The sequence below is a fragment of the Physella acuta genome, unplaced genomic scaffold (genome assembly GCF_028476545.2).
Source record: "Physella acuta isolate Inbredline_101_S28 unplaced genomic scaffold, ASM2847654v3 ptg001607l, whole genome shotgun sequence".
Lineage (NCBI taxonomy): Eukaryota > Metazoa > Mollusca > Gastropoda > Physidae > Physella > Physella acuta.
This window is the reverse complement of record NW_026733121.1, coordinates 6,885-32,533: the sequence shown is the minus strand read 5'-3', so window position 1 is coordinate 32,533 and position 25,649 is coordinate 6,885. Positions and strand designations below refer to the sequence as shown.

The window sequence follows — 25,649 nt, the reverse complement described above, 5'->3', positions numbered from 1 at the left end:
ACTTCCGGTTGACACATTTTCTATTTTTAGTTTCATAGGCCTACTTTTCCAGCACAGTAGTAGCTTTTTACTTTCTCGTATGTACGAAGTATAGAGAAAGTATTGTAATCGTGCACAAAAATCACTTATAATTTTAAAATTTTTTACCGTATTACACCTCAGTCCTTCATCACATCCGAAGTATAGAGGACTTATTTTAATCGGGCAAAAATTATCAATCCAGATTTATCAAAATTAAGAGGTTTTATGCGTAATCCAGTCTGAAAAACTGGGCTTTGCAATTCTGTCCGTATGTCTGTGTGTCTGTCTGTCTGTCCGTGTGTAAACACGATAACTTGAGTACCGTTATAGCTAGGTTGATGAAATTTCATATATAAGTATTTTATCAAAATCGTAGATCCGTATCAACTTTTGAGCGATTTCCGATAACCGGAAGTGGTACTTTTTCTACTTTGAATTTTTCAAAAGCCTATAACTTGAGTACTAGTTCAGATAGATAAATGAAATTTCACATGTAAGTATAAGATCTAATTCTCTACCTTCTGTCAAATTTTGAGTAATGTCCGTTGCACGCAAGTACTAATTTACGCTACTTCTGATTTCTCAAAAAACTAATGTAAATTTTTAAAGTACTAATAATATTGCGCACTATTATGCACTTTTTTATTTGGCGTTCACTTGGTGTGCAATCTTTTGTCTACGAGATTTTATTCTATTTTTAAAACTTTAAGTATTTAAAATGGATTAAAAATCATGTCTATAGCCCGAGTTCTCATCCCCTGTTGTTTTATATAAGAATATTCGAGAAAGTTTAGGGGAGATCACTCCCGGTTTATTTCGTTTCAGTTTTTAAAAATAATAATTAATAAACAGATTTATCTACATTGATCATCGTTCTTCCGCTTTGCCATGTACACATATTTATTAATAGGCTTACTATTAGATATATTACTTCATGTCAAATTTCCGATGAGCATATATTCCCCGGCCCTGAAAAAAATAAGCCTTACACACACACAATCATATATATATATATATATATATATATATATATATATATATATATATATATATATATATATATATATATATATATATATATATATATATACGGGGGAAAAAGTAATCAAATTGTTGCAGATAATTGAATGATCTTTATTTTATTGCTACATACAAAACAATTAAGCATAAGAGGCAATTGTGTGAATTGCATAACAATATTTTCCAACATAAATAGTAGGCCTACCACTATCACTGTATCAGTGCAAATGTTTAGGCCTATATCCTACATTTTTTTTTTAAAATCGATTTGTTCACATTATTTAATATTTAATTTGTTCACATTATTTAATATTTAGATCTCTACAGTAATCAGTACAAAACATTCAACCTGCCAAAGCAAAACAGCTTTATATAGCTTTTTTGTAAGACTTGATTAAAAAAAAGAGGCTATTGCATAGTGCCCGCTCAAGCCTATTATAATAATTATATTGAAGTGACAACAAATGAATATAGATGAAATGTTTATTCCCTTGTTATTATCACTGCTGAAATCAACTGCATGATTATGTTGCAGGAAATTCTCCTAAATTTTGGAACATACATACATTATTAAATACATTATTAAATATATACTTTGAAACCTTAGAGTTTAGACCAGTGTATTGTATATTTAGAATACTCTTGTAAAGAAGCTTACTTTACAGTCCTGCACATCAATACAATTGATTGCTATGATAAAGTAACAAGTTTTAACAGGTAGAAAACAGACGTTGAAAAAAGTGTATTTCACTATTGTTAGCCTACAATATCAAAGGTGTAGCCTTATATTTATAGGCCTATGCTAATTTAGTTGGTTTGATTTTTTATGAATTAATTCACAGTTTAAGAAAGGAAATAATTTTTTTTTAAATATGACATAATAAAAACTTGCTTAATAATATATTTGCACAAGGATTTAAACTTTTTGACATCTTTTTCCTGATAACATTTAATTAACTCAATACTTCTTTAACAATGTTACATAAATTTGATCCAGCGAAACATTAGGTTATAAATTGCTTTAGAGCCCTCTGTAATTACAGTGTCACAGCAAATGTCATAAAGGTAAGATAATGTCCCGCTGGCAGCAGACTCACTGTATTCATTACCTCCATTACCACCAAATGGGCCCAAATTCTTTCTCTTATTAGTGGTAAAACTAAGGCTATCAATTAACCAGCCACTACGAATAACACTTTTTATAATGAATTCATCAGGTTCAAGTTCAATTTGGTAACGTTTGATAGCTCTTTCCTCTGAGCCAAAAGTACTTACATGAACAGTCCCTGGCAAGAGTGGGTTATCATAGGTTAATGTTAAACCGGCTATGACAATGCTAGAGCTCCAACGCCTTGTCCATATTTCTATTTTCCTAAGTCTAATGTTGGGATCTTGGTATAAAAAACTTGGAGGTTCAGGGCATGCAGCAACTTCTCCACCATCTGCATACCTTCTGTTTCCCACAAAAATTTCAGAGCATGCTAATTTTCTAGGTCTGGTCCAAGCTTCTGGGATATCAGATCCTGACTTAACCGGTTCCCCTTGTTTAATACCTTCTCGTAACTTGACATATTTCTTGATAACTTTGTGTTTCCGTAGGCTTTTACATTTGTCCAGGCAATTATTTATTTGTGACATTGGAAGCTGTGCCAACCTTACTGATTTAATAAGTCTGTCTATTATAGTAATATTTTCTTTAGGTTGACCAGATAAATATCTGAGAACAGCTGTCAAAATCAAACACTCTCTCTCTGTAGAGATCAAATTTAGATTATTCTCATACAAAACCAAATCATCAGAATAAAAGAATTCTGCAACAAATTGCTTACACTTAGAAATTTTATCTAAATTCCTTTTAAAAAACTCAACAGCACAGGCTTTTAACTCAACCAAGGAGTGGTTACTTGCTAATGTTAAGACATCAAAAATGTTATCAAGATCCAAATAACGTTGCATGAATTTGATACACTCATGCTTGACATAATCCACCTGAAGATAATCTGCTGAGACCAAGAGGTTCTGAACATTTTCTGTGGTGATCTCGACTTGACCTGTGTAAGCAAACTCTAACAGAACAGCAAAGTCTGCGGGCTCAATGTTATTTCCTAGCTTAACCACACCTGTTCCTTTATCGTCCAGCTAAAAAAAAAGTAAAAATACTTTTAAGGTCATGCAATATATAAAATAGAAAAATACACTACCACTTTTATAAAGATCATAGTAAGATATGTAATCTAATAAAAAAGTATATAATATCTGTGACATAAATAATACGGTGCAATTTACATTTTATATGAGTAAAAACATAGTTTTTATATTGAAGAGGTGTAAAACAAAAGATGATGTTTGAAAACAAGATTAAACAGACACACACGCACATTGTAAAGTAATTAAAGAAACTGCACAGCTTATTATTTTACCTGCATTAGGGGATGAAAGAAATCTGACAAGGAAGTCAGGATTATCCGGTGAGCTTTAAAAGTTTGACCACCCACTGATATTGTGATATCCGTGTACTGTCCCAATTTCCAGCTCTGCAGAGCAACATCAAGCAGTTTATTTGCTCTCTGTAAATATATCAAAGACATATCACTCTAGTACATCAAAAGAGATGCAAAAGCAATTCTAAATTATGGTTTGTATATTTTCTGTATTGAAATATTAGAGACATTGTAGTGTGACTAACTGGTATAAAATTGATGCAAATGCAATGCATATGAATGAACCAAAGTAACTGGATTTTTTTTTATTAAATCAGTTAGATAGTTTACAACATTAAAATCTTAAGATTTCAATGAAACTAACTTAAAATAACCAAGAAACATCACAATGAATGATGGACAAAAAGTGTAACAAAAATTTTGAGAAAACACACAATAAAAATCTATCATTATAGTATTTAAATCTGAAATGCTGCTTGCTGTTAAGAGATCATCACATTTATATAACTCAAAAATAGGTCTGTTGTTAAACAACCAAACCCAGATGAATATCCCTCCTCTCCCACCCATAATATATATAATTTCTATGAAATACTCAATACCAACCAATACTAATACAATTTTGTGTCAACCTTTTTTTTTTATTAAAAACTGTAACGTTTAGAAATCAATTCATGTTAAAGACATTTCTTGTTACATCTTCATTAGAAACAGAGAGATCTTATATTGAGTTTAAAGAAAGATAACTTATTGTTCTAACCATTCTAAATCACAAAAATGTAAAAAATGTGTACAGATATAACAATAAAGAAAATCAAAGGCGGTGTAATATAACATTGTTCCAGGAGAAACATACACCTCAACTAAATAATTAACACCCATCACCCATTTAACATGTTAATGTGTAGTATTGAAAATGTAAGTATATTAAACATACCATTGAATCTCTGCCATGCAATGACTTAAGTCCTTTATAATCACTTGAGAAGGATATGTGGCTATCTTTTACCTCCATCTTGCTCTGTCAAGTGGTTAAGGCGAGGTTCATTTCCTTTAATTTAGAATAAAAAATAACAAGACAGGGTGTGATTTAAGTGCATTTTGTAATCTTTTTGCAAGCTAAACAGACACCTTTTGGATACGATGTTCATGTAGTTGCTAAGGTCGCCCCGGTTCTTCATAAAAACAAGGGCAGGGGATAAAGCATGTTATCTATCTGCATTGAAAGAAGGAATTTATGGCTACATAAACTATTCATCTAAGTGTAATTAATTGACACCCTGTCATTTATAAGTAGGAAGGTTAAATGGCAGTATGTATAGTATAGGCTTTCTCTAATAGGCCTAAATATATAATATAGGTCTATCTACAATGCCTTATGCTATTATTATTATAGGCCTAACTTTTATTACACCCCTTAATATTTTAATAACCAAAAGTAAAAGGGAGGTTCATGGGGTGAGGTTCTAACAGTCCACTATCTTTCCTTATCCTGCACCACGAATACGGATCTTTCTAGTTACTAGCAGCCTTCTAGTCTAGATCTAGATCTAATAGTTATTGTAAAGTATAGTGGACTGTGCTGATACTTTTTAGAAATAAGAATATTGTTTTTATTGTGTCATTTGATTTCTGTATTTCTAATTCTAATGTACAGTTAAGTCGCCGAACTAGTCAAGGTCTTACTCTTTATTTACTTAGAATCTATATTTATTAATATTTAATTTAGTCTCACTAACTTATGTGCTTAATGTTTCTTTCCTGGCAATGATGCAGAGCTGAATCTGATAAACTTTGTTGAAGCGTATTTTTTAGTATTTAGATCTAGTAGTTTAGTATTAGATTTCTAGTAGTTAAGTTTTAAGTAGTGTTGCTTTTAGACTGGCCTAAATAAATCTAGTTTAGGTTAGCCGATATCTAAATCCAGATCTAAATACTTATGAAATGTATCAAGAAGATCTAGAAACTAGAGTCTAGATCTAGTAATCGACTTAGATTCTATATATGCCAGTGTGTACGACTCATGTAATCGGACAACCATAAAAAAAAAAAAAAAAAATAGGATGTTTTTGTTGTGATACTGGCAATAAGGTCAAAGGTCACGCAAATCAATAGTAATAGTATAGCCAGGCATACAGCTTAAACTTTACACTCCAGTCATCATCTAGATTCTAGATCTATACAGGGGCGGAACTACAGTGCCGCCAGACCCCGCATTGCGGGGGGGCCCGGGACGTTTAGGGGCCCGCAGCCGACTATAATCAATTTTTTTACAGTTAAAAAAAATAATCTTCTTTCATTTTTGACTTCATGGTTGTTTTGTAAAAAGAATACTGCAGCTGCGGTTGGATTTTCTTTATTCTATAGACACACCATCCCAAGTCCTCTTTTTCCTACAATCAAACACACGCTGTTGTCGGCAAAATTCTTTTGAAAATAAACCCATCGCGTGAAAGATACGCAATTGTTCAAACCACTTCCATGACTTATTTCCCCTTTTTAACTAGTCAAATATGTGTGCTCTTAAGCGCCTTTTAATAAATTTGCACTAAACAAATTAAAAAGCAATTACTTCTCTTAATTATTATTTTTAAAAAAATACATAATAAAGAATAACAAAGCATAAAAAGGAAACGCATTTAAAACTAAAAATATTACAAGAAAAAAACATAAAAATAAACATAAGGCGAGAAACCATTACACATACACAGCTTTCATGCTTTATATTATTTCGACCGACCTAATCATGACGGCATCTAAGTAGACATAACAGAGATTTTCAAAACAGACCAATAGCAATCACACAAATGACCTGTTGTAACTTATATTACTTATTAATAAAAACTAAGTATTTTAGTGATCCTTTTTTAAATTTTCGAACAAGCCCGAAATGAGTATTCTGTGTTGGTAATTTCCTATATATATATATATATATATATATATATATATATATATATATATATATATATATATATATATATATATACATACATATATACATATATATATACATATATATATATATACATATATACATATATATATATATATATATATATATATATATATATATATATATATATATATATATATATATATATATATATATATATATATATATATATATATATATATATATATATATATATATATATATATATATGGGGCCCAAAAAAATTCTTTGCGGGGTGGCCCTTTTTTTCTAGTTCCGCCACTGGATCTATATATAATATATAGTTAATATATAGGCCTATTAATATACAATATAGATCTATATTCTATATAGATTCTATAATATATATATATTATATATATAGAGAGATCTAAACTAGATCTAGTCTCTTGCGACTCTAGATTAGATTTATTAGATTAGAAGATCTAGATCTAGAGATAAGAGTCACAATAGAGTTGAGTTCAGTTGAGAGTAGAGTTAAGAGTGGCTTGGAATCTGCGACATGAATGATTGATATTTGAAAGTGTAGGTAGTACTAGTAGTAGTAGGTATTAAAAAAAATCTCTAATTATTCTCTAACCTACCTACAAGATCTAGGTAGGTTAGAGAATAATTAGAGATTTTTTTTTAGTTCTAGTAGTGACACTCACACTGTCCTGTAGTACTAGTACTGTAGTAGTCATGCTACAACTCCAAACAGATAGATCTAGTAGTTGATCTATTCTAGTCACTAGTCAGATATTAATTCGCTGAGTGGGACACACGGAGTAGGTCTAAAGTCTAATCTACCTATTATTTGGCAGTATTTGGATTACATTATAATTATTATTATAATTAATACTAATAGTTTTGCTGCTGTAGTATGTATCTATCTATGTATCTGACAAGAACGCTCTCTAGAGAAAACACAAGCAAATTAAAAACTTTCATAGTAAGACGGAAACAAAATATGAAGTCTCATTGGAACATATAGTAGAAAATAATCTCAAGCCGGAGAGTGCACACTGTAATATGACGTCATTGATTCTCGAGTAAACATTGAATTAAAAAGCCAATTTTGTCTAATATTAAAAGTGGTTTGCGTGAAGAGTTTCTTACATACAATTCTTCGGGTAGGGGCGAAGCCCATCCCCCGCGTAAAAACGTCTAAGCCTACCCCCCAACTCAAAAGAAATGTCGTCATCGATACTCTATAATAAAATTACAGCCTAATTCATGTGTCTAATCTAAAAAGTGGTTTGCGTGCAGAGTTTCTTTCATGCAATTCTTCGGGTAATGGCTAAGCGCGACACCAGTGTTTCTTTCAAACTTTTTATTTCCCGGAGGCAGGAACTTTTTCTAATCTAAAAAGTGTTTAGCAAGCACAGTTTTTTTCATGCATCTCTTGAAATTTTCGGGGGCTGGGGTAGAATTTTTGGGGAGGGGGCGGACACTCGAAAAAGTATATAATTATATTTTGTTGAATGGGACGGTAGACATGTTTGGGGTGTGTGTGTGGGGGGGGGGGTTGGTTTTAGTTTAGAGAAAATAGACAGCACTATCAACCTAGCGCCCGTTGTATCCTTCCTCAACGGGCCATTTTTCTCGTAAATAATTATATAAGTTATATTATAACTTATTACCCTCATAAAAACACTATCAAATTTGTCCAGCTGAACTGAAATCCTAACAATCAAATTAATTTAATTCATTAGATTTTTTAATGGTAGACTTATCGTTTAGTCTATAACTTCATCTTCCAGAAACTTTTAACTTGTTTTTCTAAAGCGAAAAATAGAAATTTTATTTCATTATAGATTTTTTGACTTGGGTATTAACTGTAATAGTTAATTTACATTATGGCTGATGAGTTTGAAGAGGACTCTGTTTCAAGTGATTCAAATATTGAATTTGAATATGATACACCAGAGGAGAATACTGCTTTTCACACAGATTTTAATGTAAGTGTTATGAGGATACACAATTAATTGGGGAATAGGTGGGAGCGGGGGGGAGGGGGGATTAAGACTTTAGTAATGATGTGTAAGGTGTAAAAAAATTGCTTTAAAAGCCTGTTAATTTATATTACTTTAGGCGGTGTGGGAACTTTAAGATATTATATTGGTGAATGGGGGCAGAGTGGGTGTCTGGCTTTTCATGACGTTTTTAAATTGCTAGCTAAGATTTGAATATTTTTCTTATGTGTGTATGCTTAGATTGATCATTGGTCTAGTGATCATAGCAAAAATAATATCTTAAATATAGACCCATAACTTGTTTCTTTGTGCTGACTCCCCACTCAGTGTGCAAAAATGCTGGTAGTAGCTACTAACTGTGCATAGTATTTTTTTTAAAAATACATAAATAATAACAATAGTTTCTTTTTCAGAGACCAAAACAGCTGTTGAAAGCAGCTTTTCATCACTGGAACTTGGGTCAGTATACTGATGTTACAATTGTGGTTGGCGATAGAAAGTTTCCAGCTCATCGACTTGTACTGACTTCATTGTCTGACTTTTTCCAGCCATTTTTCCAGGTAAATCAAATTAGAATTTTTGTTATATGTATTATAAAACTTGATTTGTAATTTAAGTTAGATTCAGATCATATATCATAATTTGATATTTGATGGTGTCTTGTGTTTAGAGTAAGATATTTTAAAACAATGTATTGCACTGTAACTAAAGTTATTTTAAAAAAATACTGTACTGCTAAAGTTAGTTATTGAGATTTAGAAGTAATTTTTTTGTCTTTACTGGCAAGTATGGGTTGGCACTACCTTTCTTTAGTTACCTTAAAACCTACCTTGAACATCTGTTTTTTAAATTTAAAGAAAATAGAATTTTCTTTATTTCCAATAAAAGGTAGTTCTTTATACACATTTTTCAGTCTATAAACTTTAATGTACATCTTTAATGTATTCCCTCTTAAGTATAAAAATAAGAATGCTCCTTTTTTTTTTAGATGGATGAGAGAGGAAGTGGTGAGGTGAAGTTGAGCAATATTGAACCAGAAGACTTTGCCATTCTTCTTAAATTTGCTTACACTGGAGAAGTGGAGATAACTCAAGACAATGTTCAAAATCTCTGCGTAGCTGCAGACTACCTTCGTGTTGATTTTGTCAAGCAGGAATGTGCAAAGTTTATGGCACAGCATTTAGACGTGGATAACATTTGTTATGTTATAATCTTTTCTATAAACAACTCCCTTAGTGATTTAAAAGCATGCTCAATAGACTATTTCACTAAACACTTAGATGAGATTTTACAAACATGCCATTTTTCACAGTTGTTGCCAGATTTTTTGGTGGAACTCTTTTGTGATGATGATTTGATTCTGTATAAAAATAATATTATAATGAAGCAGACACAGAGGGAGCTGTTGATTTTGACAGCTGTACTAAAGTACTTGTCATCTCAGTCTGAAGAAAATGAGGTGGACATGGACAAGCTATTGAGCACTGTTAGATTTTTACAGATTAATGAGGAACTTATTTACAAGTGCCTGGATCGTTATGAGGTCTTTAGAAATCATGAAATAATACAAAAATTTATGAAGCTTAAAACTGCAGGGAATAAATTTCAAGATGAATTGTTCCAGGACGATTCAATGACGAGCAATATTGGAGTAGATGCACTGAATGTGCCGGATGCTTGGTTCAAGTCTAGAAAATGTACTTTCCCTCGTTTTTATAGTGACTCTCGTAAACGATATGCGGCCGGTGGTCAAATAGCCAGATGCCCAAATCCCCCCGAACATCTGTATGAAGATCAGAAGTTGGAAATACATCGGATGGAATTGTGGATAAGATTATGGGATGGCAGGAAAGTTATTGGTGGATTGTCAATATTTTACCGCAATCCATTATCAAACAATGATGACGTTGAATATACTATAGGTGGAAGTGAAGGCTCTGTTGAAAGCCACCAGTTTGAGTTAGAGCCCAATGAATTTATTATTAAAGTGGTCATTGGCAGTGGTTATCTCATTGATAGATTAGGGTTTACCACAAACTTGGGGAGGAGTTACGGCCCCTTTGGTGGGCCTGGAGGCTCAGAAAAACAAGAGAAGGCACCTTTTGAAATGAAGTCATATTTGTATGACATTAATTGCAGTAAAACTGTTACTCAAGGGTCAGAGGCTATTTATAACCTCATGCTTCGCTGGATTGTATATGAGGATGCAGAGAATCTCTCAGTTTAATACAAAATGATTTATCCTCAGTTTATAAAATCATTTATTATATTGTGCAGTTTCTCAACATCACAGAAAGTTTAACATTTAAAATTGTATGAATTCTGCCAGTTATGAGAATTTTTTTTTTCTGTAAACCAGATCTGATTAATTAATTGCCACTAACAGTTATTTTTATTTAGTTATTTCTTTAGTACCAGTTTATTGGCTTATTATTATTGTAATACTTGTATGAAAACCTTTGGACTTTGAAAAATAGTTTTAGTTTATTGATTTATATCCAGATATATTGTGAAACTAGATGAAATATATTTACACATCTTTATTGAACCTACTATCATTTCTTGGTCTACCATATTAAAATGTTTAAGTGTGAAGAATGAAATATTGCTCTTGCCATACTAACACGTTATTCATAATCATATATGTTAAAAAAAATTTTGCCATAAGTTTTTTAAAATTATTTCTTTGGTTACATTATATTTTTTTTGTAAACATTTTTTTTTAATCTCTGATGTCAAGTTATGAATTTTTAAAAAAGTCATTTTCTGTGTGACAATAGCAATAAATGCAATTTACATGTATTATTTTAAGTGTTTTTTTAAGTCTAAAATAAAAAGTAAATTAATTTTCTAGGTTTCATCGTTGAGTATAAAATGGCATACTCAAATAAGCAAATATTTTAAGTATACGGTAAACATAAAAAAAAATATATCATCAAATATGTAGAAATTTAAATTCAATAATTTATTTGCAAAGTATGTAACTTTAATTCACTAAATATAAAACCAAATTTTCAACATAATGTACATATAAAACACCTGGCACTGGAAAATTAAAAAAAAAGCATATATTCAAAGTACTCAAAGCATACACAGATGATACATATTCTCTTCAATGATACCATGAAATCATTCATTTATACCATATTCAGAAACAAGGTAAATAGCATGGCCCATTTGTCTACTAAGTAAAATGCAAAAAATAAATGCCAACCTCACAATAACTATATCAAGATGTAACATGATAAACAGTCATAACAATATACATACACAGCACATTTTCTCTCTTTTTTACTTAGCAAAAACTTACACAACATAATAGTTAAATAAGAAGTTTAGGAAACTGGTCTACATAGGAAAACTTGCTCACTTTCTCAGGGCATGTATCTTTGCTGAGGATTTAAAAGAAGAATTTTTTTAAACTAATGACAAAGATAACTTATTTGCTTCATTAGAAAACAGGCAAGAATATTGTAGTTGAATCATATTATAAGTTAACACTTTTTAAGTCAACTTTGATGATCCAAATTTTAAGAAAATGTATTATTGACCCCTTTGAAATGCTGCCCCTCCAGCCATTTCACCTGAAATATATTCTGAATTCAGTCAGGTGTAGATTTATAAATTAACTGTCAGAAAAGTAAAAAGTGAGAAAGTTGTAGAAGTAATCAAAAGATGTGACCGTAATTATGTATTAGCAAATAATGAGGTTAATCTTCTGAACTTACTTGCAGGTTTGTTTTGTGTCCTCTACTTTTGTTGTATTTTTCTTTATTAATGAAATGCTCTCTGGATTAAAAAAAATAATTAAATAATGAAAATATTTGGGCATTTCAATAGTTCTACAGAGTTCATGACCTTTGCTAGAAGTTCAAACAATAAAGTTATTTACCAGTAAACTGTTAAGATAATTGACAGTTTAACAAAATGCACACAACAACAGTTCAACCAACACATAAATGAATACAAATTCTTTTAGAACAAGAATTTATCCAATAAAAGTAATATAATACTTAAATCACCAACACAGAAGGAGAAATATGCTATTAGATATATTTTTCTGTACATTTGGTTGGCATATGTGTTGAAAACTACTTCTATTTTAAAAACAGAATATCGTACAAATCAAACCTCTAAATATATTTCCAAGATTGCATAAAGATTTGTAAGATGAGTTACCTTGAAGAAGCTCTACATTTCTCACACTTCCAAAGAAGTCAGTCAGCAGGGTGTCAGCAACATTTCTCTTGAACAAATCAACTCTAGTACTAACTGTACTTATACACACACTTTTTGGGCAGACTCTAAACTACACATAGATTTTAAGAACATGATTACACATTAATACATTGTTTGGGTAACTATAATCTAAAAATAGTTCAAACCGTTAGATACAGTTATGTGCTCACACTAAATTGAAAACAGTTTAAAGAAATAGTTAATGAATACACTTTCAATTCTTTCTTGCCCATTGTACACACAATATTTTACAAGTGTATGTTACTTGTAGAAATGTACTAGAATTCTCTTTTAATTTCTGACCTCTGCAAAAGGCAGGTTGCTTAAACATATTTCAGGATAATTTTTTTTATTTATAAAAAGTGGAACAAACTATTTTGCTACATACAAATTGGGCCATGGTTTTCTTTGATCCTGGTTTGACAGTCTCAAGGAATTCTAAAGCATAGTAAGTGTAGCGATCTATCACATAGACACCAAGGGCTGGGTCTACATGGTGCTGAAACAGAGAAACAAGTTAAATAAAATATCACAATTATAGGGACAAAGACCGTGGTCATTTCTTAATATAGAGAGCTTTGGACTTCTTCATACAGATCAGTTATATGTACAAATGCATAACAAGGCACAGTTGATATATGTTAGCTGTAACAATTAAGTATGAACTTCTGACATCCATTCTACATGTTACAAGTTTGATTTCCATCGGCTGTAACTTACTGAGAGTGAATCTTCTCCAACTCTGCTGCTTGCAACTGCCAACAAGTTGGGGGAGTAAAACTTTTGGAACATTGACTCGGCTTGACAAGTGTCAATCATAAAAAACAGCTCATGGTACCTAAATGTTTATAAAATACAGACTTTAAATGATTGTCTTATTCCTCAGATTCTAATTTTTATTTATCTATATAATTTCTAAACCCTATTATAGAAAAGCATTTCAACATAAATCTTCAAAGAAAAGTAAATCTAGACAATAGATCCGAACTACAGTATAAAGACTACTTTATTGATCAGCTCAGGCAGAAGTATGTTTTAAATCTAAGGAAACTTAAAAGCTAGTTAAAGAAACAAATGCACAAACCTTTGTTTTTGCCACATTTGTTCAAAAGCATCAGCTAGCTCTACATTAGAAACTTCTTCAGAATCTTGAAACTTCAAGAACCCATCACCACCATGGCCTAAGAGAAGTAATGTACACCCATTTATTTACACATCTTTCAAACTAATTTACTAACACATATATAACATACAGAGTTATAAGTAAGAAAGATGTTTAAACTACTAGCCTGTCATGTAGACTAAAATGTTGCTGCGTTCATCTGACAGCAACCTCTTTGATCGTGGTGTGCTAGGAGGTAGTCGCCCAGTGAGTACCCGAATAAAATTTTCAACAGTAACCTACAAATAATATTAATCTTATATTGAAAACATCTTAAAAATATGAAAGTAATGAAATGATTTTTATATGTACAGAAAAAAATACAATGTGCATTGTTTCTGAATAAACTGAATTTGATTTTACGCTAACCCTTTTAATGGATGAAAAAACTACATACCTCATATCCCCTATAATCAACCTCCACATCATCACCATAAACATTAATATTCTGGTTAGCATTGTTGAACACAGTTGCTGGTGACAATAAAAATTAGAAAACAAAAAAGTTAAAGGCAAATAGAAATTGAAAATATTTCATTTCAGTGTCCAAAGCGTTTTTTTTAAAAGCTCATTTTTTCTTCCATTAGTCTTCATTATTTAATATAATGAATAAATTATATTTAATTATAAAAAAAAACCACTTTAAGGTTGTTTTTTTTTAAAAGCTCATTTTTTCTTCCATTAGTCTTCATTATTTAATATAATGAATAAATTATATTTAATTATAAAAAAAAACCCACTTTAACTTTACACGTATTAACTATTGTATAAAGGAGTAATTATCTGTGTTTATTGCTGACATGCCAGTTTCAGTTTTTTGCTCAGGCATACATTCTATAAGGCATTAAAGAATATTTTTTTCTGGTCCTATTACAAATTGTTATATAAACAGATGAAAGAATTTAACATTTTACCTGGTCTTGGGTTTCTTGGATTACAAGCCATGTCATCAGCAATCATCAAAATTATTTGACTGAAAGTGAAAATCTCATCAGCAATCATACAAATTATTTAACTTTATATCTTTTACTTCCAACAAATTCATGATAAGAGAACTAAATTTGTGTCTATTCACTGTCAGGCATTATATAGGAAAATTCCAATTACAAAATACCTAATTAAAGTATCTAGTAAATTCTATTCAATATGACTATTACTCCTCCAGTAAACTCACCTGTCAGGAATGCCCAAACGTTTGACACTGCGATAGATGGATAGCACATTGGCCACATGCCTGTAATTAAACCAAAACCTTGAAGTGTCAACCAGGACAGCCCAGTTATTGGTGTGACCACTTGTGAAAAACTCCTCCACATTTTCCTAAGATGATAACAGGTGATTAGCATGCATGATGAGGTATTTTAATTGGAATAAAATGATAGGTGAATTGAATTTATTAAGATTTAAACTACAGTGTATTTAATTATAGTTATGCTTTAAAATAAGCATTTTTTGTATTTATCATCACTATAATCTTTTTTAAGACACAGGGGACACAAGAAGTAGAGTTCATCTGTTTCAGTGACCTCTGCATATAGGGAGATAGCCTTGTTTTCTTCAAATGAGTCAGGTACCCATCTGAACCGGGACGACCCCACAATGTTGACAAACTGAAGCATGGGATCTGAACTCAAGAATTACCTCTACACCTGCCGACCACACCATCCCCATCACGACTTAAGTAGTTTGATTTCAATCCAAATCTATTGGTATAATTATTAACATTTTTATTTAGGCCTATAAACATTAAATTTAATGTAAACCAACAAGTTTTAGTTAAATATCAGATTTTTTTTTTCTTTTTGAAAGGCTAAGAAGAAAGTTTACTAATCTAAGATTGGTGGTAGCCAGGTAGGCCTATAGATAATTACTAATTAGTAATTACTAGGCCTAGGCCTATAATTTTATTAATTTATTAATCAGGATTATTTAAGACTGAAAAAAATAGAGGTAGTGTTAAAAGATATAGGCTAGCCTTACTCTTACCGTAACTTATGGTAAGTTACCACAGCAAGTAGAATCTAGTAAACTAGTGTTGGTCACTCTAGAAATCTCTTACACATTTTTCTAGAATTAATCAACAGCTGGTCCCTTTGTCAAACAGACTTTTAATGTTTTATAGATAGCCTAGATCTATATACTTATACTATATAGATCTACTAGACCTAGGCCTATCCTCACTAGATCTAGTCACCGCTAGTGGCTAGTAAAAGTAGTGGGTGGCTTTAGCGGCTTAGCCGCTCTACAGTAGTCTACTACTGTGAGTAGTGAGTTTAAGTTAATTTTTTCTAATGTAGTACTTGTTGAAATCTTGTTTAGTCATCATGTTTACATTAAAATAAATGTGTTTTTGCAACAATGTTCAACTCAACTGGCAGTCATCCGGCTTTTCTCACTCACTCAAGATTTTAGAATACTAATTTTAAATATTAATAAATATTTATTTAGAATAGTTGGGCCTAGATGATTAAGAAATAAGAATACCTCCGAAACTGCTTCGGTTCGATGTGTATTTAACAAATGTAACACAATAAAGATGATAAACACAAAAGACACTGATCGATTAACTGAAGCAGCCATGGGGGCTGCCATCTTTGTTTGTAGAGAACTATATTGTCTCTATTTACTAAAATCTAGTCTATATCATTACGCATCTGTGAAAATATTATTGAAAAATAAAAAGCCAATAATATTAGCCCGATAGAATTATTTGTCTAAAGTAATAAACGGATATTTCATATATAAATTATTTATTGATGTCGTTTTATGTTAATAAACATTTATTAACTCAAAACGAAGTTTGCTTTGATATGTCGGATGAATATTATCGATGGCGAACAGTTAGGTCATATTTGTTGTCATTAGAAACCACGTAAAGGAACCACCACATCATTACGCGAGGGTTTCGCCAGCTTCACGAGTTAGGTGTCTGAATCAGCCGCAAAAATCAGTACCCAGCCCGTTGCGTTTATCCGCTGTAAGGGCGGCAAGATGTCCACAGAAGATGCAAAGGCATATCTGTCTAGCAGGGAAGTGCCACGTCTCTTTGAGGTAATGAAATAACAGAAATAATATATATAATAGTATTAATAGCCATAGCCTCAGCTCAGTCAGTGAGTATGTACTATGTGTACTCAAGTCAAATAGATACTTAAATAAATAGGCCCTAATCAATAATAAATAAATAGGCCTAAATAATTATTTTTTATTATTATGAAAATAAAACAGTAACAGTTATGATAAACTCCTGCACTGGACCTAAATTTATTAACTTATAAATTAACTAAAATGAGTATGTATTGTTAGGCCATATCCAAATAAATACATACATACATATATATATATATATATATATATATATATATATATATATATATATATATATATATATATATATATATATATATATATATATATATATATATATATATATATACATATATATATATATATATATAATGATTGCCCTATTACTATGATTAAGATCTACTATTTGGCCCACTAACTGACAAGATCAAGATATTTTTCATTCTATAATCCATACACTAATGTTAGTCGGCCTATTAGAAAATTAGATACTCATGTATTCAGAATCTCACGCACTGACTGTATATTTTATTTGCATTATCTATTTTAAAATTACAGTCAATGGACATAAAATTATAAAATGTGTTATGACTTATTACTTTTAGCCTTAGTTTTATTTAGCATATTCTCCAAAACATAATAGGCCTGTAATAGTACATAAAGCAACAAATTAATAGTGATTGCTATGTCAGTCAGAGACAGGATTGATCTGTATTGATTTTTGTCTAATGATGTTGAGGCGTTGAATGTAAGTATGGCAATTTAATGGCCAGTTAATCCATATTGATTGCCAGGTTGTCATTTTTTTGTAGATTTATGCCATCTTTAAATCAGAGGGGGTTGTATTTTTCTCTTCTTTTTTTTTTTATAAAGAACCACATATTTAAAAAAGAAAAGCTAAACCCATTCAAATATATATTTCTAACATTAAAATAATAGACCTATAATAAATATTAAAGTTTACAGTTTGTATATTCATTGAGCACATGCTTAGGTGAATGTATTATTTAGCTTAACACTTTCTTTTGTTTACAAAACATATCCTATGAGGGTGCATCATTAATTTATGTAGACCTAGATATATAAGCTTTTTTAAAAAGTATTTTCTTTCCTAGTTTAACTAAACATAGAAGATAAGAAATATAGTAATGTAATACTTGTCTGAAAATTGGGTATTTTTAATGCAGCATGAATAATGATTTGTAAGCTTAGCACAATTAATATTTTATTTTCAAATCTATTTAATAGTAACCATCAAAACATTGATATTTTAAAATTATTTATACTTGTATTTTTACCTTTTCAGTGTCTTATGACGGGACTGATGTTCCACAGGCCAAATGACCACATCCAGTATCTAATAGATAGCTTAGAGAAGGTTAAGACCAAAGGTCAAGCAGAGCTAACATGGAACATGTTTGTGGAAGTCAAGTCAGCCAAAAAACCATTACCTCCAATCACACCTGTCAACGGGAAAAGGCCAACCTCAAGAGGAGTCGTCAAAGACAACAAAGGTGTTAATCTTTCAAATTTAATTTACTACAGCTTTATGTATTGATATGAGCTAGAAATTTTAAGTTTTCACAAAGCCAATGTATTTTGATTTCTTTGAAAGCAATGTTATTATTTTTCAGTGGAAGTCAAGCCATCACTTTCACCTCTTCCTCCAATAGGCCCCAATGGACTACCCGATGTACCAATTATTTTTATCATGGGTAAGGAAGCCAGAATAAGATGTTTAAAAAAATTTTATTGATAAAATAAATGTACCTGTATTTTGAAAAACTATATAATTATTTGCTGAGGTGTCATCCATAATCATGTTTTTATTTTTGCCAATGAATTTGCTCCATCCCCCTTCCCCCTTTTGTATCATCATATCAAAAGAATTTCTATCCTCCCCTCCTATGAAGATTATAATTAAATTTCTTCAACCCCTGCCCCAACATCAGCAAATTCTAAGCTTATAGAACTATGTGATATCAATTATGGAAATCCCCATGTTAAATTAAACCCTAAATGTGACTACTATTAATAGTTTATCTTAATCCTATTACAGGTGGGCCAGGTAGTGGTAAGTCAGTTCAGACAGAACTCCTTGTAGATAAGCACAAGGGCTGGGTCAATATTAACCTTGGACAGCTTTTCAAAGAGGAGATAAAACACAAGGGGGCTGAAGAGAACTGGAGGACAGTCAAAGAGTTGGTCACAAGAGGTGACCTGGCACCTGAGGTATGGTAATTTAAAAATACGGAATACAGATTTAGTTATTACCAAGAGTCAAATAATTCCATTTTATTTTCATGCACTTTTAGACTTATTTACTGAGCCTAATATTAGTGGGGAAAAAAGTATTTGCATTTTTACTAAATTTCATTGCATTTCTAAACACATTTAGAACATATATGTGATATTATTAAAGTTTTATAAAATATTATGTTAATGAAAGTTTTCATAATTTGATCAAATCTATTTCCAAACATTCATACAGGATGTGACTCTAAACCTCTTGCACAACAGCTTGAAGAATAATACTAGAGCAAAAGGTTTCATTGTCCAGGGGTTCCCTAGAGATATGGATCAAGCGCAGAAATTTGAAAAAACTGTAAGTTTTTGCTTTATGAGAAATCTGTGCTGCCATAACTGGATATGATAAAATAGTATTAGCAGGTATCCTGTAGCTTTGGGGCTTTTTAATGCTCAAGTTTTAGAAAAAAGTATGTTAGTTTTGCAAATAAACTTTGAAAGTATTAAAAAAAAAGAATTTTTTTTGTACTTTTAATTTAAAACATTATTGAAAGAAAGTTTCAACGGCTCAAATTATTTTAAAATTTAAAAAAAAAAATTATTAAAAATGGGGATAATTGCTTCTTTTCAGAGAAAAACTTAAAAAACCTATGACTTATAGAGCTTTTGAAATGCTTGATAAAAAAAACAAACTATCCATATATGATTCCATCCTTTAGATCAGTAGAGTGGATGCTGTATTTTTATTGGACTGTGAAGAGGAGGAGCTGCTTAAAAAAGTCCAGGACAGTGGGAGTGAAGTCTCAACCAATGTGTATTTGAAAAGATTGTCAACTTATAAGGAAAAGACATTGCCTGTTCTCAAATATTATGATGATGCAGGAAAATTGTACATCGTAGGTTGAAAAATTTCTTTCAATGCAAATAGAAATAATTTTACATAAATCTTTCATATACAACAAAATGAGAGTTTTTAACTTAATAATGAACACTCCACATTCTGGAATGACTCTATCATTTTGTTTATACAGTATGACATATGATGCATAATTAAGATTAATCAATAGATTTTTAAGGGTTTTATCACAAAAAATGAGTTTGAAATTGTTTGGCATTTAACACAATCAAGTCTACAGTTATTTATAGTATATATACATTTTTATTCTGGTTTGGCTAAAATTTGAATTTGTGTTGTATATAGCATGTTAGGGGTCATCCATTTATGACGTCCACAATTTTTTTGGATTTTGGACCACACCACACCCCCCCCCCCCCCCCCCCCCCCCCACAAAAATCCACTTTTTTTTCCTTATAACAGTCCATATGCGTCCACAAAAGTCAGTTTGTTTCGGAACCCCCCCCCCCCCCCCGCGTGTGGACGTCATAAATGGATGACCCCTTAAAATCAGTCAACAACATAGTCTTTGATTCAAAATGTTATGCTTATAAAAGTATTTAATAGTAAGTGTATTGGGCTTCTTTTTAAGCTTACTTATATTGTATTTAACATCTTTTTCAACAGGTTGATGGAGGTCAAGATGTTGATTCTGTCCAAGAAGAACTCAACTTTATTTTTGATTCTTTATTGAACAGCCTTGAAAATGGCAGAGTTCCTTGTAAGTGTACCATTACATCTACATAAACTAAAATAAATGCCACTAGTAACTCTAGTTTGTACAGAAGTTCCAATGGTAGCTTACTTAAGAAAGTGATTTATTTTATTGGATTTTAGAAATAAAGTGCATGAATGGAGTTATTTTATTTATAAGTAGGCCTACCTAAAATATTATATTTACATAATTGTATTAGATATCATTAACCCTTTAGCCACCATGCTGAAGAGAGAAAAAAGTAGAGAAATGTATAAATTTGGTTGCAAATATTTTTTTTTATTACAATTTTTAAAAATTTAATATCAACATAAAATTACATTATTTTCTCAAATTGCTCTCAGCACCACCCAAAGGCCCAAGACCAGCTTCCACTAGGTGGAACAAAAAAGCAGTAACTCCACCACTTGAAAGCTCCGCTCCGCCTCTCACTCCACTGCCACCAAGTGAACCAGCTGTTACAATAAATTTGCCTGTTATAACATACATTCCACCTCCAGAGATCAAGGTCAAAGATGAAGGTCGCAAAGACAACCTGCCTCAAGCACCTTTAATATTTTTGGCAGGTAAAAGTTTGAAAGTTGTGTGACATTTTCATTTCACATGGTCAATATGTTAATAAACTCAAACATGTCTTACTTATTAGGAGGCCCAGGCAGTGGCAAGGGAACACAGTGTGCTAAAATCATTGCCAGATATCCAGATATTGTGCACCTGTCTATGGGAGATATCCTACGTAAAGAGATTTCAGAAAGAGGCTCCACTGATGAGAAATGGGCAATGGTTACCACATTACTGAGAGACGGAGACATGGCACCAGTTGTAAGATGGTGGTTTTTTGCATTGCTGGTCTAGAGTTTTACTTTTAGCCAAGCTTATTATAAAAATCTCTTAATAACATATTTTAAAATACAAAAAGCAGCTTATACAGTTGGAAAATTAAAAAATTAGATTACCAACTAATTGAAATAATTCAACTACAGAAAATAAATAATGGATTTCATATTATATTAAATAGCATGTTCTGTTTTGAAATATGGACAGGATGTTACAGAAGAGTTGCTGATCCAGTCCATGCAGGATCACCCTGATGCCAGAGCCTTTTTGGTCGAAGGCTACCCAAGAGATGCTCTACAGTATGAGGATTTCAACAGGAATGTAAGTTTTTACTTTACAATGTCTACATATTAGGTATAAAGATACCCATACATGTGTTTATACATATACATGCACATATACATAAGCAGGAATACATTTTTTTCATATTCAAAGTGACTGGTCATATTACACACTATAACATTGTTTTTTTTATCCTAGATACTTTAACAATGTAAATTTTTAAATGTCATTTAAATGATCACTGCAAATAACTTTATCGCCTAGACTCTTTTAGTAAAACACTCTATGTGTATTGTTCTAAATCAATGTTTACTGTGTAATGCATTTACTATAACTTTGTATTTTCTCCGTGTTAGATTGGCGGCCATTTGTTCACTATTCTCCTTGACTGTGAGGACAAGTACCTGCATGATCGCCTGGTGCTGCGAGGTGCAGGAGGCACTGAGAGAATAGATGACAATGTTGCTGCCATTGAGAAAAAGCTCAACTTCTTTGCCAAACATACACTGCCCTTGCTAAAAGCAATTGATGATGAAAAGAAACTCATTGTTGTAAGTTATAACTCATTGTACCTTACACACAATGACCTACATATATACACATACATACATAAACTCACACGCACACTTATAATATATATATATATATATATATATATATATATATATATATATATATATATATATATATATATATATATATATATATATATATATATATATATATGTATATATGTATATATATATATATATATGTATATATATATATATATATATATATATGTTTTATTTATTTATTTATTTATATATATATATATATATATATATATATATATATATATATATATATATATATATATATATATATATACACCATTTCCTATTTTCAATTAATTTTATTCTTATTTGAATTTTTTAAATAATAAATTTCAAATTAAAAAGAAAAACGTTTTCACACTACTAAGCTAACATCATACCTACATTACACATCTGGGTTGAGTAGAGGGGTTGTACTTTTGAATTTGTTCTATTGATATGGAGGACAAGATGACATTCATTTTGTAAAATTTAAAGAATAAATGTAAGAAAAATGTTGATTTAAATTAGAATAATTTTGTGATGTCATACTACAGGAGGTTATAAATTGTGTTGCACTAATTTGTTAAGGATGATGTAGGGAATAAATTGGCTAACCATGAGAGTCATCATTTTTAAAGATCTCTCATAAAAACGAATGTTATTGTCATGATATTTTAAAATTAAATATTTTCAGATCGATGGTGACAGGGATGAAGATGAAATCTTCTATGACATTGTGAAATGTCTGGACTACAGTCTGTATGGTGTCAAAACTAATCAGGTCAGTTCTTTTATTTGGTGATTCAAAAGTGTTGTTATAAGGTTGCAGAATAGTTTATTCAACAATTAAATAAAAGCTACAATTATAATAGAATAATAATATCATTATAGAAAATGTCCATATGAAATGTTAAATTTACTGAGAAATCAAAACTGATTATAGTTTAACACACAATTTAGCACAAATTGTCAACATCATACATCAAGAGGGGTGGGGTGAGAGGTGGGCTGATAACACTAATATATAAAAATGGCTAAATTTAAAGAATTAAATCTAAATAAATGAAAGTGTGGCATGACACCACACACCAGGGAGAGGAAGTTACTGCGCCATATGACATGTGACACCACACACCAGGGAGAGGAAGTTACTGCGCCATATGACATGTGACACCACACCCATGCAGTGACACCACCTTATACTGTAAAAAAAATTATCAACAAAAAACATCTGATGGAGAGTTAAATAGCAGAATTTTGTTTAAAAAGAAATAAGATTTTTAAAATTTTATCTGAGGTAGTTAGATCTATATAAAAATATAACTTAGCCCTTAGTTTACCTAAAACCAGGGTTTCTTATGAATATTTCCTTTGGAATGGAAGGTACCTGAAACTTTGGTTGATGAGGGAGTGTTCATTTATAAGAATGGTTAAAGTGTAATATATTCTATCCTAATTTATTATTTTTTTCTATTAGGTCCAGTTGGGGGGGGGGGGGGGTCTGATAAATACCGAATAGAAACACAGATTATAACACTGTATGACAAAATAATAAAAACCTATAAGATTCCTCAAATAACTAAACTAACTTCTACTGATATTATTTATCTTGTGCTTTGTCCCTTTCAAGATAGTGTGATATGGCTATGATGCACATCTTCAAAATGTCGCCCTTTAATTGTTATTGTACTCTTATTGTATTTTTTCACTTATGCCGCCTTCTTTACCGCCTCTCTACATCAGATCACATTTGACAATGGTTTATTTTTGTGTATGAAAGGCTTTTTATGGCATCTTTAGTTGCAGCTAAAGGTTAGACTCGGCAGTGGTTATGTTTCTTTGATTACTTCTAGCATTCATCTACGATCGTTGAAAGTGTTTTTAAAAAGGCCATTGGACGATCTGATTTAATGAAGAAAGGGAAGAGTCGAAAAAATAAACATTAAAAGCTTTATTTTTGGCCTTTAATAGTGCACATTTTTCTGGCATCTTTATTGTGCAAACGCGCGTGAAGATGGGAACGATTTGCTTACGAACAGTTAAAGTACTCGCCGAAGAATCTATACAATTTGACCTAGATATGTGACTACTATCATGCATTCTACGTTAGCTGCATCCCGCGCGAAACGGTGAACGTGCAGACGATTCCAGCCTTCCACCCCACCCCTAAGCGTCCCATAAGCCGGTTGGTTACCCAGCCCTTCCCCCTTTCTCACCGCATGTGATTCAGCAGGATAAACGCATGAACTAATCGCATCAAATATTGATCCAAGTTGATAAACGAAACAATAAGCAATGCCGGGAATATTGCAAAAATTCTGCACTTGTTTCAAGGTATTTCACTTTGCATTAATAACACATATTTTATTATTGAACTAACAAAAAATGTAACCGCAAATTCACATATTGTCTGCACATCGGGATAATTTTACTAATACAATTCAGTGTTTGGTGATGCATGTTCAAGGCGCACAAAAAAAAGAAGAAAAAACGTGATATAAAATTGACTAAGATATCAGCCTGCTAAAAATCTGGACTAGTTTTTTCCCCGTCATACATAAAGTTAAAATCAGTCGTCTGCATCGCCAATACATTAAAACAAAGTTGTTTTTTTTAAATGTATTTATACAACAATAATTGTTTATGAAAAAAAAATGTGTATATTGAGCTGCAATTTTGAATAGTCCATCCACTCATCCCATAGAAAGGGATATGCTGGGAATACAAAACAGCATTGATGATGCTTCTGCGCCCCAGTTGTTTTATCGATTTAAAAGCCAGTGGTGTTTTTTTTTACCCCTTCACTTCTCTAGATCTAAATCTGCTCTCGATATGTTTGAGTTTGAGTGTTTTTTTCTCACGTTTAACTGATATAAATGAGGGCTTAATACGATGGCAATTATCATTTTGGTCATTTTGGTTTGTGTATGTGGGGGGGGGGGGGGGGGGTTCAAATGTATTTCAGGGAATCTAACATTTCTGCTGTTACTGTTACTAAATAATAGTTAAAGGGGAAGGGGTGCTTTATAAATAATGACCTTGAGATTTATGATTCTAATGTGTTCTATAATATTCTATGCTAATATAACTAATTTTATAAGTATAGGCTACACGTGCGCTTGAATATGTTATATTCGAGCTCAATTTCTTTTGAGAACCGTCTTTAATGTAAATACTCGCGTTTTTTTTTTCTACAAATATTATCCCTGAGCTGGTG

At 31.3% G+C, this 25,649-nt stretch overlaps 4 protein-coding genes across 5 annotated transcripts; 2 read left to right on the top strand and 2 right to left on the bottom strand.

Annotated features, from left to right (window-relative positions):
* Nucleotides 1-1,518: 1,518 nt before the first annotated feature.
* On the bottom strand, nt 1,519-5,310 carry LOC131929292 (ectoderm-neural cortex protein 1-like). Its single transcript, XM_059285380.1, has 4 exons — nt 5,222-5,310; nt 4,420-4,533; nt 3,462-3,608; nt 1,519-3,180 (listed from the first exon to the last, which is right to left on the bottom strand). Exons 2-4 carry the CDS (start codon nt 4,495-4,497, stop codon nt 2,020-2,022), a joined length of 1,386 nt encoding a protein of 461 aa, XP_059141363.1. The 5' UTR covers nt 4,498-4,533; nt 5,222-5,310; the 3' UTR covers nt 1,519-2,019.
* Nucleotides 5,282-11,175, top strand: LOC131929290 (uncharacterized). 2 transcript variants are annotated; one of them, XM_059285376.1, is made up of 4 exons: nt 5,282-5,387; nt 8,232-8,375; nt 8,804-8,950; nt 9,379-11,175. In XM_059285376.1, the coding sequence occupies exons 2-4, from the start codon at nt 8,274-8,276 to the stop codon at nt 10,615-10,617; spliced, it is 1,488 nt and encodes a 495-aa protein (XP_059141359.1). In that variant the 5' UTR covers nt 5,282-5,387; nt 8,232-8,273; the 3' UTR covers nt 10,618-11,175. The 2 variants fall into 2 exon arrangements, with proteins under 2 accessions (XP_059141359.1, XP_059141360.1); XM_059285377.1 differs by lacking the exon at nt 5,282-5,387 and adding an exon at nt 6,919-6,960.
* Nucleotides 11,176-11,330: 155 nt separating this feature from the next.
* On the bottom strand, nt 11,331-16,394 carry LOC131929291 (GPI-anchor transamidase). Its single transcript, XM_059285379.1, has 11 exons — nt 16,276-16,394; nt 14,966-15,111; nt 14,706-14,764; nt 14,189-14,265; nt 13,919-14,030; nt 13,714-13,810; nt 13,350-13,467; nt 13,018-13,128; nt 12,570-12,699; nt 12,119-12,179; nt 11,331-11,782 (listed from the first exon to the last, which is right to left on the bottom strand). Exons 1-11 carry the CDS (start codon nt 16,381-16,383, stop codon nt 11,713-11,715), a joined length of 1,089 nt encoding a protein of 362 aa, XP_059141362.1. The 5' UTR covers nt 16,384-16,394; the 3' UTR covers nt 11,331-11,712.
* Nucleotides 16,395-16,654: 260 nt separating this feature from the next.
* LOC131929286 (adenylate kinase isoenzyme 5) lies at nt 16,655-23,213 on the top strand (the record flags this gene model as incomplete). Its single annotated transcript, XM_059285373.1, is given in 12 exon segments — nt 16,655-16,842; nt 18,185-18,392; nt 18,513-18,593; nt 18,938-19,110; nt 19,370-19,483; nt 19,845-20,021; nt 20,648-20,741; nt 21,080-21,301; nt 21,382-21,557; nt 21,780-21,893; nt 22,211-22,405; nt 23,127-23,213. Coding segments are annotated over 12 exon segments (1,701 nt in total), but the record flags the coding sequence as incomplete, so codon positions are not given.
* Nucleotides 23,214-25,649: the final 2,436 nt, after the last annotated feature.

Bases quoted from the DNA above. Each gene is read 5' to 3' on its own strand.
- LOC131929292 (XM_059285380.1), bottom strand. From the start codon at position 4,497: ATGGAGGTAAAAGATAGCCACATATCCTTCTCAAGTGATTATAAAGGA. The intron at 3,609-4,419 runs GTATGTTTAATA...ATATATTTACAG, and splicing joins TGCATGGCAGAGATTCAATG to AGAGCAAATAAACTGCTTGA. The intron at 3,181-3,461 runs GTAAAATAATAA...CTTTTTTTTTAG, and splicing joins TCTTTCATCCCCTAATGCAG to CTGGACGATAAAGGAACAGG.
- LOC131929290 (XM_059285376.1), top strand. From the start codon at position 8,274: ATGGCTGATGAGTTTGAAGAGGACTCTGTTTCAAGTGATTCAAATATT. The intron at 8,376-8,803 runs GTAAGTGTTATG...TTTCTTTTTCAG, and splicing joins CTTTTCACACAGATTTTAAT to AGACCAAAACAGCTGTTGAA. The intron at 8,951-9,378 runs GTAAATCAAATT...TTTTTTTTTTAG, and splicing joins TTTTCCAGCCATTTTTCCAG to ATGGATGAGAGAGGAAGTGG.
- LOC131929291 (XM_059285379.1), bottom strand. From the start codon at position 16,383: ATGGCAGCCCCCATGGCTGCTTCAGTTAATCGATCAGTGTCTTTTGTG. The intron at 13,811-13,918 runs GCTAGTAGTTTA...TACTTCTCTTAG, and splicing joins CATTTTAGTCTACATGACAG to GCCATGGTGGTGATGGGTTC. The intron at 12,180-12,569 runs GTAACTCATCTT...TTTTTAATCCAG, and splicing joins AAATGTAGAGCTTCTTCAAG to AGAGCATTTCATTAATAAAG.